Source organism: Arvicola amphibius, chromosome 7 (genome assembly GCF_903992535.2).
Source record: "Arvicola amphibius chromosome 7, mArvAmp1.2, whole genome shotgun sequence".
Taxonomy (NCBI): Eukaryota; Metazoa; Chordata; class Mammalia; order Rodentia; family Cricetidae; genus Arvicola; species Arvicola amphibius.
In genome coordinates this window covers 11500751-11513510 of record NC_052053.1, presented here as the reverse complement: position 1 = coordinate 11513510, position 12760 = coordinate 11500751, and the positions used below count along the sequence as shown (strand labels likewise).

General features: G+C 43.8%; 1 protein-coding gene across 1 annotated transcript in view; it reads right to left on the bottom strand.

The window, feature by feature from the left end:
• Positions 1-10795, bottom strand: part of LOC119819098 (obg-like ATPase 1) — a 74918-nt gene extending 64123 nt beyond the window's left edge. The window contains exons 1-2 of the mRNA XM_038337121.1: positions 10667-10795; positions 9272-9372 (exon numbers count right to left, since the gene is read on the bottom strand). Of these exons, the coding sequence (XP_038193049.1) occupies positions 9272-9372 (101 nt within the window). The 5' untranslated portion in view covers positions 10667-10795. The remainder of the gene's footprint in view (positions 1-9271; positions 9373-10666) is intronic.
• Positions 10796-12760: the final 1965 nt, after the last annotated feature.

Here is a 12760-nt window from a genome sequence, read left to right as displayed (position 1 = left end):
CTGGCCAATCAGTGGCTTTCGAATGTCCAGATAGATTGTATTACAGAGGGTAAAGCTGGGCATTCTCAGGCCTCTTACAAGATCCACCAGTATACAACCCCAGGTTCTCAATATATCCAGATACATGGCATAAAGGCAGGTTTTAGAAACATGGGGCTAGACTCATGCTCAGCTAACAAACCATGAACTGGTGGTGAGCGCCGTAGGATTTACAGTGGCACCCATAACAAGCTAGCATGTAGGGAGCAGAGGAAGGCCTGAATGAATGTGTATTGTTGACACCCACGTTGCCATGACAAACAAAGATTAAGGTCTTAGGCCCACAGTGAATTAGACAAAATTGGTTCCTATATAGGCCAGGCTCCATAGGATGGCAAAACTTTCCTGGGCGATCCAAGTGCAACAGAATGACCACTGTGTTTGAAATCTAGCGACTGCAGCTTCCTCTTGGAAACTGCCTCCTGAGACCCCTCTCCCTGTGCTGAGGATGCAGGCTATGGCAGTGGGTGTGGCTCCAGGGGGCATACAACTCCCCTGACCCAGCTTTTCCTGTCCATGTGTCTGTTTTTCCTTACTGTTACTGTCCTCTCTTCATTTCCTTGTCACCTTGGTCAGAGTTCCAGGACCCAAGTCCCATAAGACACAGTCCTGCAACAATGTCAAAACTCGAGGACTAACGTGACTGAGAGGAAACCACTGGCTCCCCTTATAAAACCACACTTTAATTTCAATCTTATAAAAACAGTTATCATACTACTTATTTTTAAATGTATATATTTTAAAGACATAATCCATTTCATTCCCAAAAAGATTGCAAGGTTGGGCCTGTGAAAAGACTCAGCAAACAGAAGTGCTTGCACACAAAACTGGCAACCTGAGTTTAATCTCTGGCACCTGCTGTAAAGGTGGGAGGCAAGAACTCACTCCACAAAGTTGTCCGCTGACACACCAGGTATGCATGCAAACACTCCTGCACATATACCATACACACACCTGTATAATACATATTTTAACTTTTAAAGGACTATAAAACAACATAATTTAAAATGTTAATATATAGACACATGGAACAGCTACTTTTTAAAAGAGAATTTGCATTTACACCGAGGTCTTTAAATGTCATGATTATTAAAAATGGTCAAGACTTCACAGAGAAATAGCTAATTTCAGGTCTGGCACAAAAAACCCACGTAAGATGAGCTAAGTGTAATGACACATGCCTGCAATCCTAGCACTTTAGGCTGACACAGGAAGATCTTGAGTTTGAGGCCAGCCAGGGCTATACAGAAAGATCCTGTCTCAAATGAGAAAAACACAAACAACAAAGAAATAAGCTGGAATTTCAACTTTTCTCACAGAACAGGAGGAAGCTATTAATAGTTGTTATGGAGCCCTATCAACAGAAGCGAGTGCCTGCCATCCCCACTATTTCAGGAAGGTGAGGCAGGAGAGCTTAAGCCCAGGATCACAAAAACAACCTTGGTAATACAACCCGGTCAAGGTAAGAAAGATGAAAGAGAGAGAGAGAGAGAGAGAGAGAGAGAGAGAGAGAGAGAGAGAGAGAGAGAGAGAGAGAGAGAACAGGGGGAAGGGGGGATGGGACACACAGTATCTAGAGCCAACTTTAAAAGGCCTACTAACCAAAGATCCATCAATCTGAGCATGAATCAAAATGGCTAAAATATATTGTAACAAATTAAATATTTACTATACATAGTGAATAAACCTCAAAAAACATATGTTGGTATAAGGCTGCCTGTTGGTCCTGGCTGCTCAGCTCAGAAATAATCACACAGAAACTGTATTAATTAAATCACTACTTGGCCCATTAGCTCTAACTTCTTACTGGCTAAGAAAGATGAGCATTAAAGTCATCTTGTCCTTGTGTTTTTATATATTTCTATTCTTTTGAAAAAGGTAAGGGGTGGGTCAACAGCTCACTTGGAAAAAGACTTACCGCACAAGCATAAGGAACCAGTTTAGATCCCCTGAAAAACGGAGTGCTTCCCCCCAACTGCAATCCCAGTGAAGGCCATGCAGCACCAGGCGGATCCATGAAGTGAGCTAGCCAGCCAGTCTAGCTGAGTTGAGCGCCAGGGTCGGTGAAAGACCCGTCTCAGAAACTAAGGTGGAGACTCTCCTTCCTGCCTTCCATCAGTTCCCACAGTCTCATCCCCAGCCCTGGAGCAGTCAGCTTGCAAGGGCCTCTCCTCCTGCACAACCCCTGCCCTGACGACTCCTCTAAACCTTGCAGCTGATCCAGCTTTCCTCCTTCCTGAGGACCTGCTCAGCCCATTCCTATTCCTTTGTGCCTGCCACCTCCATCTAGAAACACTTTCTACCTGAGATCCCCAGTAGCCACACACCTGACCTGGACTCAGATCAGTGTCAAGCTCTCCATCAGAGAAGCGTCCTCCTGCAGTAAATGGGAAGAAATACAGAGACCCATATCTGGACAACATGCAAACGGTGGCAGACTTTCGAACTCAGTCTTAAATGGGGCATCTCCATCATACCGCCCCTCAGGACTAAGGATCTATGCAGAAGAGAAGAAAAAAATTTAAGTGTGGGGGATGGAAGACACCAAGGAAACAGTGCCTCCCAGACAACAGGACTGATGCAAGATAACCTGGCAAAGACTGTGGAAGCATGCACAGGACCTGCATGTGTTCAAGACAGATGGGGGACCAGTGCTGAGGGGAAGTAGACATGAGCCCCCATCCCTAACCCAGAAGCTATCTCCAAGTGCCAACCGCTCAAAAAGTTTCCAATGGAGTCTTGTGTGTGTGAGATATCACACACACACACACACACACACACACACACGAGAGGATAAGACAAAACAAACTCCTTTTTGGAGGTGTTTGTCTCATAATGCTTTACATAGGCATTTTTTACCTGGTCTCTTGCTTATAAATCATGGTTTCCGATTTTGTGTTTTTAATGGTGTATGTGTGTACAGATATATGTATATTTCTTTGGCTTTTTTGTTTGTTTGGTTTGTTTTATTTGCCTGTCTGTTCTCTAGAGAGGGAGAAGGCATGGAATTGGATGGGTGGAGAAGTGGGGATCTGGGAGGAGATGAGAAAGGAAAACCAGAATCAGAATATATGGGGGAAAATGTATTTCAAGAACAACAAAAAGGCTGGAAATAGACTAAGGCAGAGGCCCTCCCCACATCAAATTCAGGCTTCCATTTGTGTGTGTGTGTGTGTGTGTGTGTGCACGCACGCACGCACACACACACACGCAATATGAGAACACATCAAAGATATATAAGGGCTAACTTGAAAGAGCTCCCAAGAGCTGAAGCCAAAGCAATTTGAGCAGCAAAATTAAGAGGTAGCAATAGATTCTAATCCAAAGAATAAAATAAGCCTCATTAATACTGATTAGAACTACACAAATGATTTAATAAATAAGTAACCCAAAATACAAGGGCAAGGAGCATTTCAAAGAATACAAGAGGAATAGGAAAATTACCTTTGCGTAGTGATAATTTTGTGATCTAACAAATGAAGCTTGCCTTAAGATCAGAGTTCAGAACTAAACCACTAGTTAGGCATAAAGGCTAGGGAAGTGGTGGCACACACCTTTAATCTCAGAGGCAGTCAGAGTTCTGTGAGTTCAAGTCCACCCTGGGCTATGTGAGAATGAATCTGTCTAAAAGAGAAAAAGAGCTCACACAAGGTAATTCCAGCACTTGGGATCACAGGCTTTTAATGCCAGCACTAGGAAGGTGGAGACAGGAGCTCAGATGCAATCTGGAGATGCAGTCTGAGGATTTGTAGAGAAAGGATCACCCCTTCAGTCTGGTAGAGGTAAGAACTCTCAGTGGCTGGCAGCTCTGCTTCTCTGATCTTCAGTATTAACCCCTATATCTGACTCTGGGTTTTTATTATTAATACCAATTAGAATTAGTGCTACACCTTTGGAATGCCATATTAATGATTCCTACAGATAAGACCTACTGAGACCAAAGAATTAAAATGCAGTAAAAATAAGGCAAGCCAAGTGTGGTAGCTCATGCATTTAATCCCAGCACTCAGAACTTTGGAAGCAGAGGCAGACAGATCTCTTTAAGTTCAAGACCAGCCTGATCTACATAGTAAGACCCTGTCTCAAAAAGCAAACAAATAAAATAAAATAAGGCAACTATCACTGACTACCTAGCACAACATATAAAGTATTTAAAATTACACATACATATTAAGTTTTATAAACATATATATATATACATATATATATATATGGTTTATGGTTTATATATATATGTGGTGTGACAACTTGTGGGAGCTGGTTCTTCCATTATGTTGGTTCTCGGTGGAATCTTGCTCAACTGTGTCAGCTCTTCTAAATGAAAATCCTATAATCATCAATATTTGCAGACTACAAAATATCTTCCTCAGTGTTCCTTTACAAAACCAAGAATGGGGGATGAGAGAGACGGCTCAGCAGTTAAGAGCACAAGATGCACAGGACCTGAGCTTGGTCTCCAACACCCACACAGGAAGGCTCACAATCACCTCCAGTTCAAAGGGAACCTGAAGCCTCTAGCCATATGCATACACACATAATTTGTTTAATCTAAAAAAGAAAGAAATCAAGAATGGAAGCAGCTAGAAGGGGAAAGTTGTAAGCATACTAAAGAACAATTCCCTGAAACATCAACCAAGCAGGAGAACTGCTTTCTTGGGGTAATTCCGGAGTGCTTCAACAGAGACTACCACAGTCTCACAGCCACGAGTTTGTGTGTCTGTGTGTGTGATGCATGTGTTTATGTGTATGTTTTAAAATATGGACTACATTTTCTAACCTTCCTTATGACTAAGTTTTTGGTTTTGGTTTTGGAGACAGAGTTTCTCAGTATTGGAACTCACTCTGTAGACCCGTTTGGCCTCCCCAAGTGCTAGGATTAAAAAGGCACAAAGGCAAGTGTCACCACCGCGACTACCTTCTGGCAAAGGCATGGCAGCAGAAGTATGGTACTGCACTTTAAAGGGAAATACTGCTAAATTATTGAGTTCTTTGGCACTTTGGGTAAGCAGCTGTCTGCAGTTCATAGCAACCTAGGCCATAGGAAAAGACCACAATCCTAGGGATTGCTGAGCAAAAAGAGCCTGGGTTCCCTAAGGCTATCTATCAGAAAGGATGTCCACTATGACTAAAGTAACCAACACACTAAACTCTTTAAGCCAAGGTATTGGGGATATTCTAACATCCATAACTCAAGCTAATGCCATGCAAGAAGAGCTATCTATCCCTGACCAAGTCTAGAACACTGAGCAGTTTCCTAAGAGCTTCTAAGTCTTTCACTCATAATAATACAATAGTCTAGCAAGAGGCAATTTACCAAGAAACAGTAAGACAGACCTAGAAACTGAATGTCCATACTCTTATCATGATACTCTTTCTTCTTCATTAAAAGCAGTATTAAAAACATGTCTCTTTATCACTAAGCCTACATACAGCTCTCAAAGGGGGGAAATTATCCTATTCACAAATAATTGCTACTTTCCACAAATAATTATTGGGTGTTCACTCTATTGCTAACACCAGTCTAGGCACTAGAAATATGTCAATAAACAGGAACAATACAAACTTTTCCTTTATGGAACTGAGAGTCTAATTGGAGATGCCAAGCAATTTATTCAATTAGATACTATGTATGAAACACTCAGAACAGAGACTTGCACATAATAAATGTTCAATAAATGTCAGATTAGCTTTCTGAGCAAAGGGACTTATTCCTGTAGTACCAGCACTCAGTAAGCTCAGGCAGGAAGATTCTGGGGAACTCAAGGACAGCCTGGGCTACACAGTAAATTCTAGATCAGCATGGGTTACAGAATGAGACCTTGTCTCAAATGATATAGGATAGGATAGGATACAAAAATCAGCCAGGCTCAGTGGTGCATCCTAGCACTAGGGAGGCAGAGGCAGGATGATCTCTGTGGGTTCAAGACTAGCCTGGCTTACAGATCAAGTTCCAGGACATCCAGGGCTACAAAGAGAAACCCTGTCTCAAAAAAAGAAATAATGAAAAAAGAATCACCCAATCAAGAGCTCACACAGCTGAGGTGCATGTGGATACCTGCCTGAATCACCCAAGCTCTTATCCTTCTGTAGCACAAATTCTAGTTGGTCTGAATAGTAAAACCCAGAGTCAGATATAGGGGTTAATGCTGCAGATCAGAGAAGCAGAGAGGCAGCAAATAAAGAGTTCTTTTACCTCTACCAATGCTCAGACTGAAGGGGCGATCCTGTCCTCAGACTGCATCTCCAGACTCCATGTCTCCACCAAACCTCTGACCACACTGAGCTCCTGTCTCCCCCGGCCTTACATGTCCCATTACTCTCTCTGCTCAGCCACATCAGGCCTGTCTCCACCTCCGTGGTGCCGGGATCACCTTGTGTGAGCTCTGTTTCTCTTTCAGACATACTCAATCTTTTTTTTTTTTTATTTTAATTTTTATTTTTCGAAACAAGGTTTCTCTGTAGCTTTGGAGTCTGTCCTAAAATTAGTTCTCGTAGACCAGGCTGGCCTTGAACTCACAGAGTTCCATCTGCCTCTACCTTCAGACCTTCAGAGGAGTGCTGGGATTAAAGGGGTGCACCACCACCGCCCACCACCACCCAGCCTGGCCTTGAACTCGTGCCTCTGTCTGGGGATAAAGGTGTGTGCCACCACTCCCTGGCCTCTGGCGGCTTGCCTTTGCCCTTCTGATCTTTAAACAAGCTTCATTTGTTAAAATACAAAATATCACAACAAAAGTCTAATTGCTCACTCTTCCAATGGCTTAAAATAGTCAAGGTTTGTGTTTCATACAGTAAACCCTACCTGATACGGTTTAATGGAAGGCCGTTTTATAAAAAGAAATTTTACACAAGCACAATTGTCAAAATTGAATAAACCATCACTTAAAAACAAATGAATTTTCATAGAAGCCCTGAATTAAATCTTCAGGTCCTCCCTAACAAAACAGTAAATTCAAGCCATAAGATGGCTCAGCAGGTACCTACCACCAAGTCTGAAGACCTGAATTCAGCCCCCTGAACCCACATGGTAGAAGAACCAACTCCCACAAGTTGTCCTGATCTCCAATCTTTGCGTCATCGCCCACAAACAAAAAATAAATGAAAATATAATTCAAAATATATTAAGTAAAATGTTACTGTATGTAGAACATACCTCATAAAACTAGAGGACTATTTTGAAGCTGAAAGCATAAATACCATATTTATACTGAATAATACAATCTTTCATGTTATTTTCTTACATATTAATTATTATTATACTCTATATACCTCCCGAAAAAAAAAAACTACATAAAAAACACTTAAGATCGGCCGGGCGGTGGTGGCGCACGCCTTTAATCCCAGCACTCGGGAGGCAGAGGCAGGTGGATCTCTGTGAGTTCAAGACCAACCTGGTCTACAAGAGCTAGTTCCAGGACAGGCTCTAAAGCTGCAGAGAAACCCTGTCTCGGAAAAAAACAAAAAAAAACAAACAAAAAAACAAAACAAAACAAAACAAAAAACACTTAAGATCTTAAGATGGCCCTTTTTCAGTGAGTCTCATCTGAAGTCAAGATGCTCCAACTACAGTGATTCCAAAGAGATGAAGGCTAATATCTAAAAACTTTCTTACTGGTGCAGAAAAACTCACTGTGAACATTATAATCATATTTTGCTTTCAACTATACTGACAGTACCCTACAGCACCTGGCTTGATTACTTGTTTTGCTATGTTTCTATTTATTATTACTTTACAAGTAGACTCTAGCACAGCAGGAAACCCCTTCAAAATATAACCCGCTCCACAGAGCCTGAAATTGGGACAACCATACCAGCTCATGTTTTACACCACAAGAATCTAAGACAGGGGTACTTGAGCATACCATGTGTCATTCACTGAGGACTCTGGAACAGGAGCTCCAAGGGGCACAGAGAACACAGTTGTTCTAATTCCACTAATCTAATGACCTAAAGCCCACACCCCAAAATGTCCTAGTGATCCTCATAATCCATGCTGTGCCTATTACCCTAATCACCTTTTTTTTTTTTTTTTTTTTTTTTTGGTTTTACGAGACAGGGTCTCTCTGTGTAGCCTGGCTGCCTAAGAACTCGCTCTGTAGACCAGGCTGGCCGCCAACTCAGAGATCCCTGCCTCTGCCTCTTGCAGGCTGGGACTAAAGGTGTGTGCCACCACCGCTTGGTTTACCCTAATCACTTTTAATATGTATGTGTGTTTCTTGTTTTTGAGACAAGATCTCTCTATGGCCCAGACTGGCCTCAGTGTCACAGCGATGCTTTTGCATTAGCCTCTCAATGCTAGAATGAAGACGTGAACCGCCATGCTTGGCTAAGAACGTTTAAATAATGAGAAGAGCAGACACTGACCACGTACGTTACATGTGCAAAGAACTCTATGATAAACCCCACACATACCTTCTTCCCCCACTGCCTTATGTGCAAATATATGATAGAGTTAATTTTAATTTTGAAAACGACAAAATTCAGTACTTTGTTTTCATAATTCTCAAGTTTAAACACTTTTTCGTGTACACATGCGTGTGGCATGCATTTGAATGCTCAAAAGTGTGTAGACATGGTGTATGTGTGTAAGGCAGCCTGATGCTGACATCAAGTGTCTTCCTCAAGAGCCTGACACCTTACTTACTGAGGCAAAGTCTGTTGCTAAACCCAGAGCTCATCATTTTGGCGAGACTGGCTAGCCAGCTTGAGCTGAGAATTTCCTGTCTCAGCCTTTAAATATGGCATTACAGAAGCTCTTTACCCACCTTTCAACAGTATATTCGAAGGACTCACCTCTTTCTCCAGTAAAAATCACCCTCTAGACAACCTTCTTCTCTCAATAGTGTTAGAAAGAAAAAAGTTTTAAGACTATTTCCTAAATTGTTCTACTACAGGCTCCTGCTAACAACATAGGCAGGAGGTCCACTTCCAGCAAATGCACACAGTGTTTCTCCCAACATCTCAGGCAAACATAGACTTGCCTCATTGATATTTTAACTCTCCTTGCTTCTTCCTAAAGTTAGCAAAACAATGTAAATAATTCGCTTCAATGTGTGCAAAACAACTAAAATTAAATAAATAAGACACATGTAACTTAGAGCCTCGTTTTGTAGTAATAATATTCTAGCCCTATTTTTTTTTCAATTTGAGTTCTTATTGCCTTTTGAATTCCTATTTCTACAACAGGACCCAAAAGTCTATAAAATAAAAATATGTCTCAGTGTTTACTTACCCAACATTTGGCAATCCAACAATACCAATTTTCAGTGAGGTGCCAAATCTTCCAATGATTGGGGGTGGTTTAATTCCATCTCCTCCCTTTTTCGGGGGCATCTAAAATGTCAAAACAAACTTTAAAGTCCCCTACAAACAAAACACTTCACTGTATATAGAGTATATTACTCGCTAATAGACAATAAAACATACTGTATATACCAATACACAACTAAAATAAGAGCAAAATCCATTCTGTTTTCAACAGAAGGAGGAGGTGCTCTGTAAATACATCAGATTCTAATGTTTGTCAAAGAGTCACTTTTGACTAGTACCAGAAAGACTGCGGCAGCAGGAATCAAAGGTAAACATAAAACTTAGTTCCAATCTTCCATCCTAGTTGCTGACAACCACCGTGTTAGCCTGTCATATTATAAGAAGGAAGGAAAGCATTGGGAAGCAGAGGCAGAGACCCAAGTCAAATAAAACCCATTCTGGAAACGCCAGCAACCAAGCCACCTACCTACCTGTCACCAACCATTCCTCCATCACCCGGGCCCTGCCTCTTCACCTTGTTTCCCACAATGGTCACGGCTAAGCCTGGAGGTCCTCCTAAGCCAGACCTTCCCACTTGGACTGCAGGCATGGCTAATCAGTCCTTATAAAAATCAGTCTTCAAAACACACGCTTTACCCACACTGGCTGCTTCTCAGGCGCTCACCTCATGCCCTTTTAAATTCCAACCCACAGCTCCAAGCACACTTAAAAGCAAGGGCCCTACCAATAGGCTAGACAGTCCCATTCCAAATACTTTCAACCTTTTGATGGGCAAGTCCAAACTTTCTGTCTTTGCTTGCTCGTCCTGGCCCAAAGGTCCTCTGGGCAAAATTGGATCTCACTTTTAACACCGCAATAGGAACGGACGAGAACGGCAACCTCGCGTCTCAGAAGCTGGAAACTAAAACTGTCCCTGTCTTCTGGCCGGCTTGTACCTCCTAGGGGCCCCCGCTCCTCAAGTGCTATTCCAACCTGTAATCCCAGATGGGGAGGCCAAAGATCTGCCTTCTTAGGGTCTTGACACCTGTTCCGGGCCCAGCTCCAGGCCTCCAATGAACAGCTGCATGGGGAGAGCAGGTCCAGTACTGTGGCCTACGAGGGGTGACCTGCGGCGCAGCGGACCAGGACCCCCACACACCACCTTTCCCCTCCTGGCGTCCCTCCCTGAGGCAAGGCTGTCCCCAGACTGCGGCGAGGGCCGATCTCGTGGCCGCGCGGCCTAGTCCCAGAGCGCCTCATTCATCCACATGCCCCACGCCGTCCGCTGCCCTCAGTCCATCCCGGCGACCCGGCTCTGGCCTGGCGCCAGCCTCCGAACCACTAGCCTGGGCGCCCGTGGACTCCCACGGGAACTCACCGTGCAACGGGTTGACGATCACGCCGGGTACCGGGCTGCAAAACCGGTGGAGCCGGCAGCCGGAGGTGGGGAGGAAGGCGGAGAGAGCGCAGGCCCGGCCCTCTGCCGAGCCGCACGCACGACGGCGGAGGCGACGGAACGGGCGGGCCGGGGCGGCACCTGTGCGCAGGCCCCGCCCCGCACGGGCCACGCCCATTGGTCAGGATGCCGGACCTTGGGTGGGCGGGGCCTGCGAGGGGGCGGGCACTGAGCTGCGGCGCTAACGCTTCCGCGTGTCAACACGTGGGCTCCAGCAAAGCCTCCGCGTTTCCTTCCGCTCGGCTGCTCCCGCTCCTTCCTCCGCTCCACCTCGGATTCCCGTTGGCCCTGACCGGCTGAGCTGAGACCCGCCTTCCGCTACGGCGCAGCCAGCCTCCCTTTTCCAGTAGCTTCTTTCAGACGGGCTGACAGAGGCCGTTCAACTTTGTTCCAGGAAAAGTGGACCGAGGAAAACTTTGGATCCGAGGCGCCCCTAGCAACCACATAAGTACAGAAAACATTTAAAGAACCGCCATACCCTTCCCTGCTGCCACAGGCACATCCCTTTTCTCAGAGTAGTCAAGAACAGAGGCCTTTGGAATTTGCATAACCTCCGGGTTATGAGACTATTGCGATCCATTTGACGAGGTTATTGGGGGGATAAAATAATGTATATAAATTCTCCACACCTGCCGGCTACACTATGAACTCCTCTGGAAAAAGTAGTTTTTATTAGGTTTTCTTTAGTGACCTTCAAGTATTTGTTGCCTTGAATGTCCAAAAATTACAGTAATTTTTTTCAAGCATACCACCTGCAAATAAAGGAAAGGATGTGAGTTTATAATAAAGTTGCATTAAGGTTTTTCTGTCACCCTATGAGAGAGATCTGAGGAAAGTATTAGAGCTTTTGTGTAAAATGTCAAAGACACAGACAACTTGTCTTTAGTTTTACTATTGTTGAAAGATTGTTAACTGTGGTCCTGTCCTCACTTTACACAGCTATTACTATACACTCAATCTAGTACCCTTGTCAGCAAACCAAGTATTCGTAAAATAGATGTCAGGGGAAACTAGTACAAATTTTGTAGCCACCATCAATGTAACTCGTATGAACAGCCGAAAGTCCTTCCTCAATAATAGTTTATTGCTCTTTAGTAATGAAACGCTCTGGCTGGGTTCATAGTGCTACTTAAACGAAAACAGAAACCACAGAAAAAGGAAGGAAGAAAGAAAGAAGAAAAGAAGGAAGGAAGAAAGAAAACCACTTAAGAATCCCAAATAGCTCCTCACTCCCAGCAACCAGCCACTCGAATACTAACTGAAAATTTCCCCCAGTGTGGAGTAGTGGAATCAGCTTCAACTTATCACTGTCTTTTGGCCAAATCTAGCTACTTCTCCCATCTCTAATCTACCCATTCCCTTCAATTCACACCATCAAATCCTTGAGTCAGCTACTCTTTGTCGCTGTGTCTTCCCTCGCAGCCCGATTAGCTGACTTTAAAGTGCCTTCACAAAGCAGGTCTTATAAACAGACCCACAGTGATTCTGGCAGCTGCTGCTATTAACGCTTGCCTACTACACCAGGGTCCTCAACCTGAGAGTCTCAACCTTCTGAGAGCCAGGTGACCCTTCCAGAGCCCTCACAGCAATATTCTGTATAATTCACATTACAATTTGTAACAGGAGAAAGATTACCATTATGAAGTAGCAATGAAATAACTTTATTGCTGGTGACCACCACAACATGAGGAACTGTATAAAATGGTCACATTTTATACAATTAGGAAGCATTAGGAAGGTTACGTAACGTTATAATAACTGGACCCCGTTTCCAACCTACAGCAGAAGAGTCAGGAGGTCAGCTTTTATTCACAAGAAATGCCTAATTTGCCGAATTTTGATAGTTTTCCTAAGGGCCAACTGAAGCAGCCAGGTAGATAGGAGTCACAGAAATCATGGTCAGAGCGTCCCTAGGTGTGACGTCCCTGTCATAAAGCAGACAGTTTTGAGAGACTACTCAAGTGGGTATCTGTAGTTTTACACATGAAGGAGAAGTCCATGACATAAGCAGTGGTC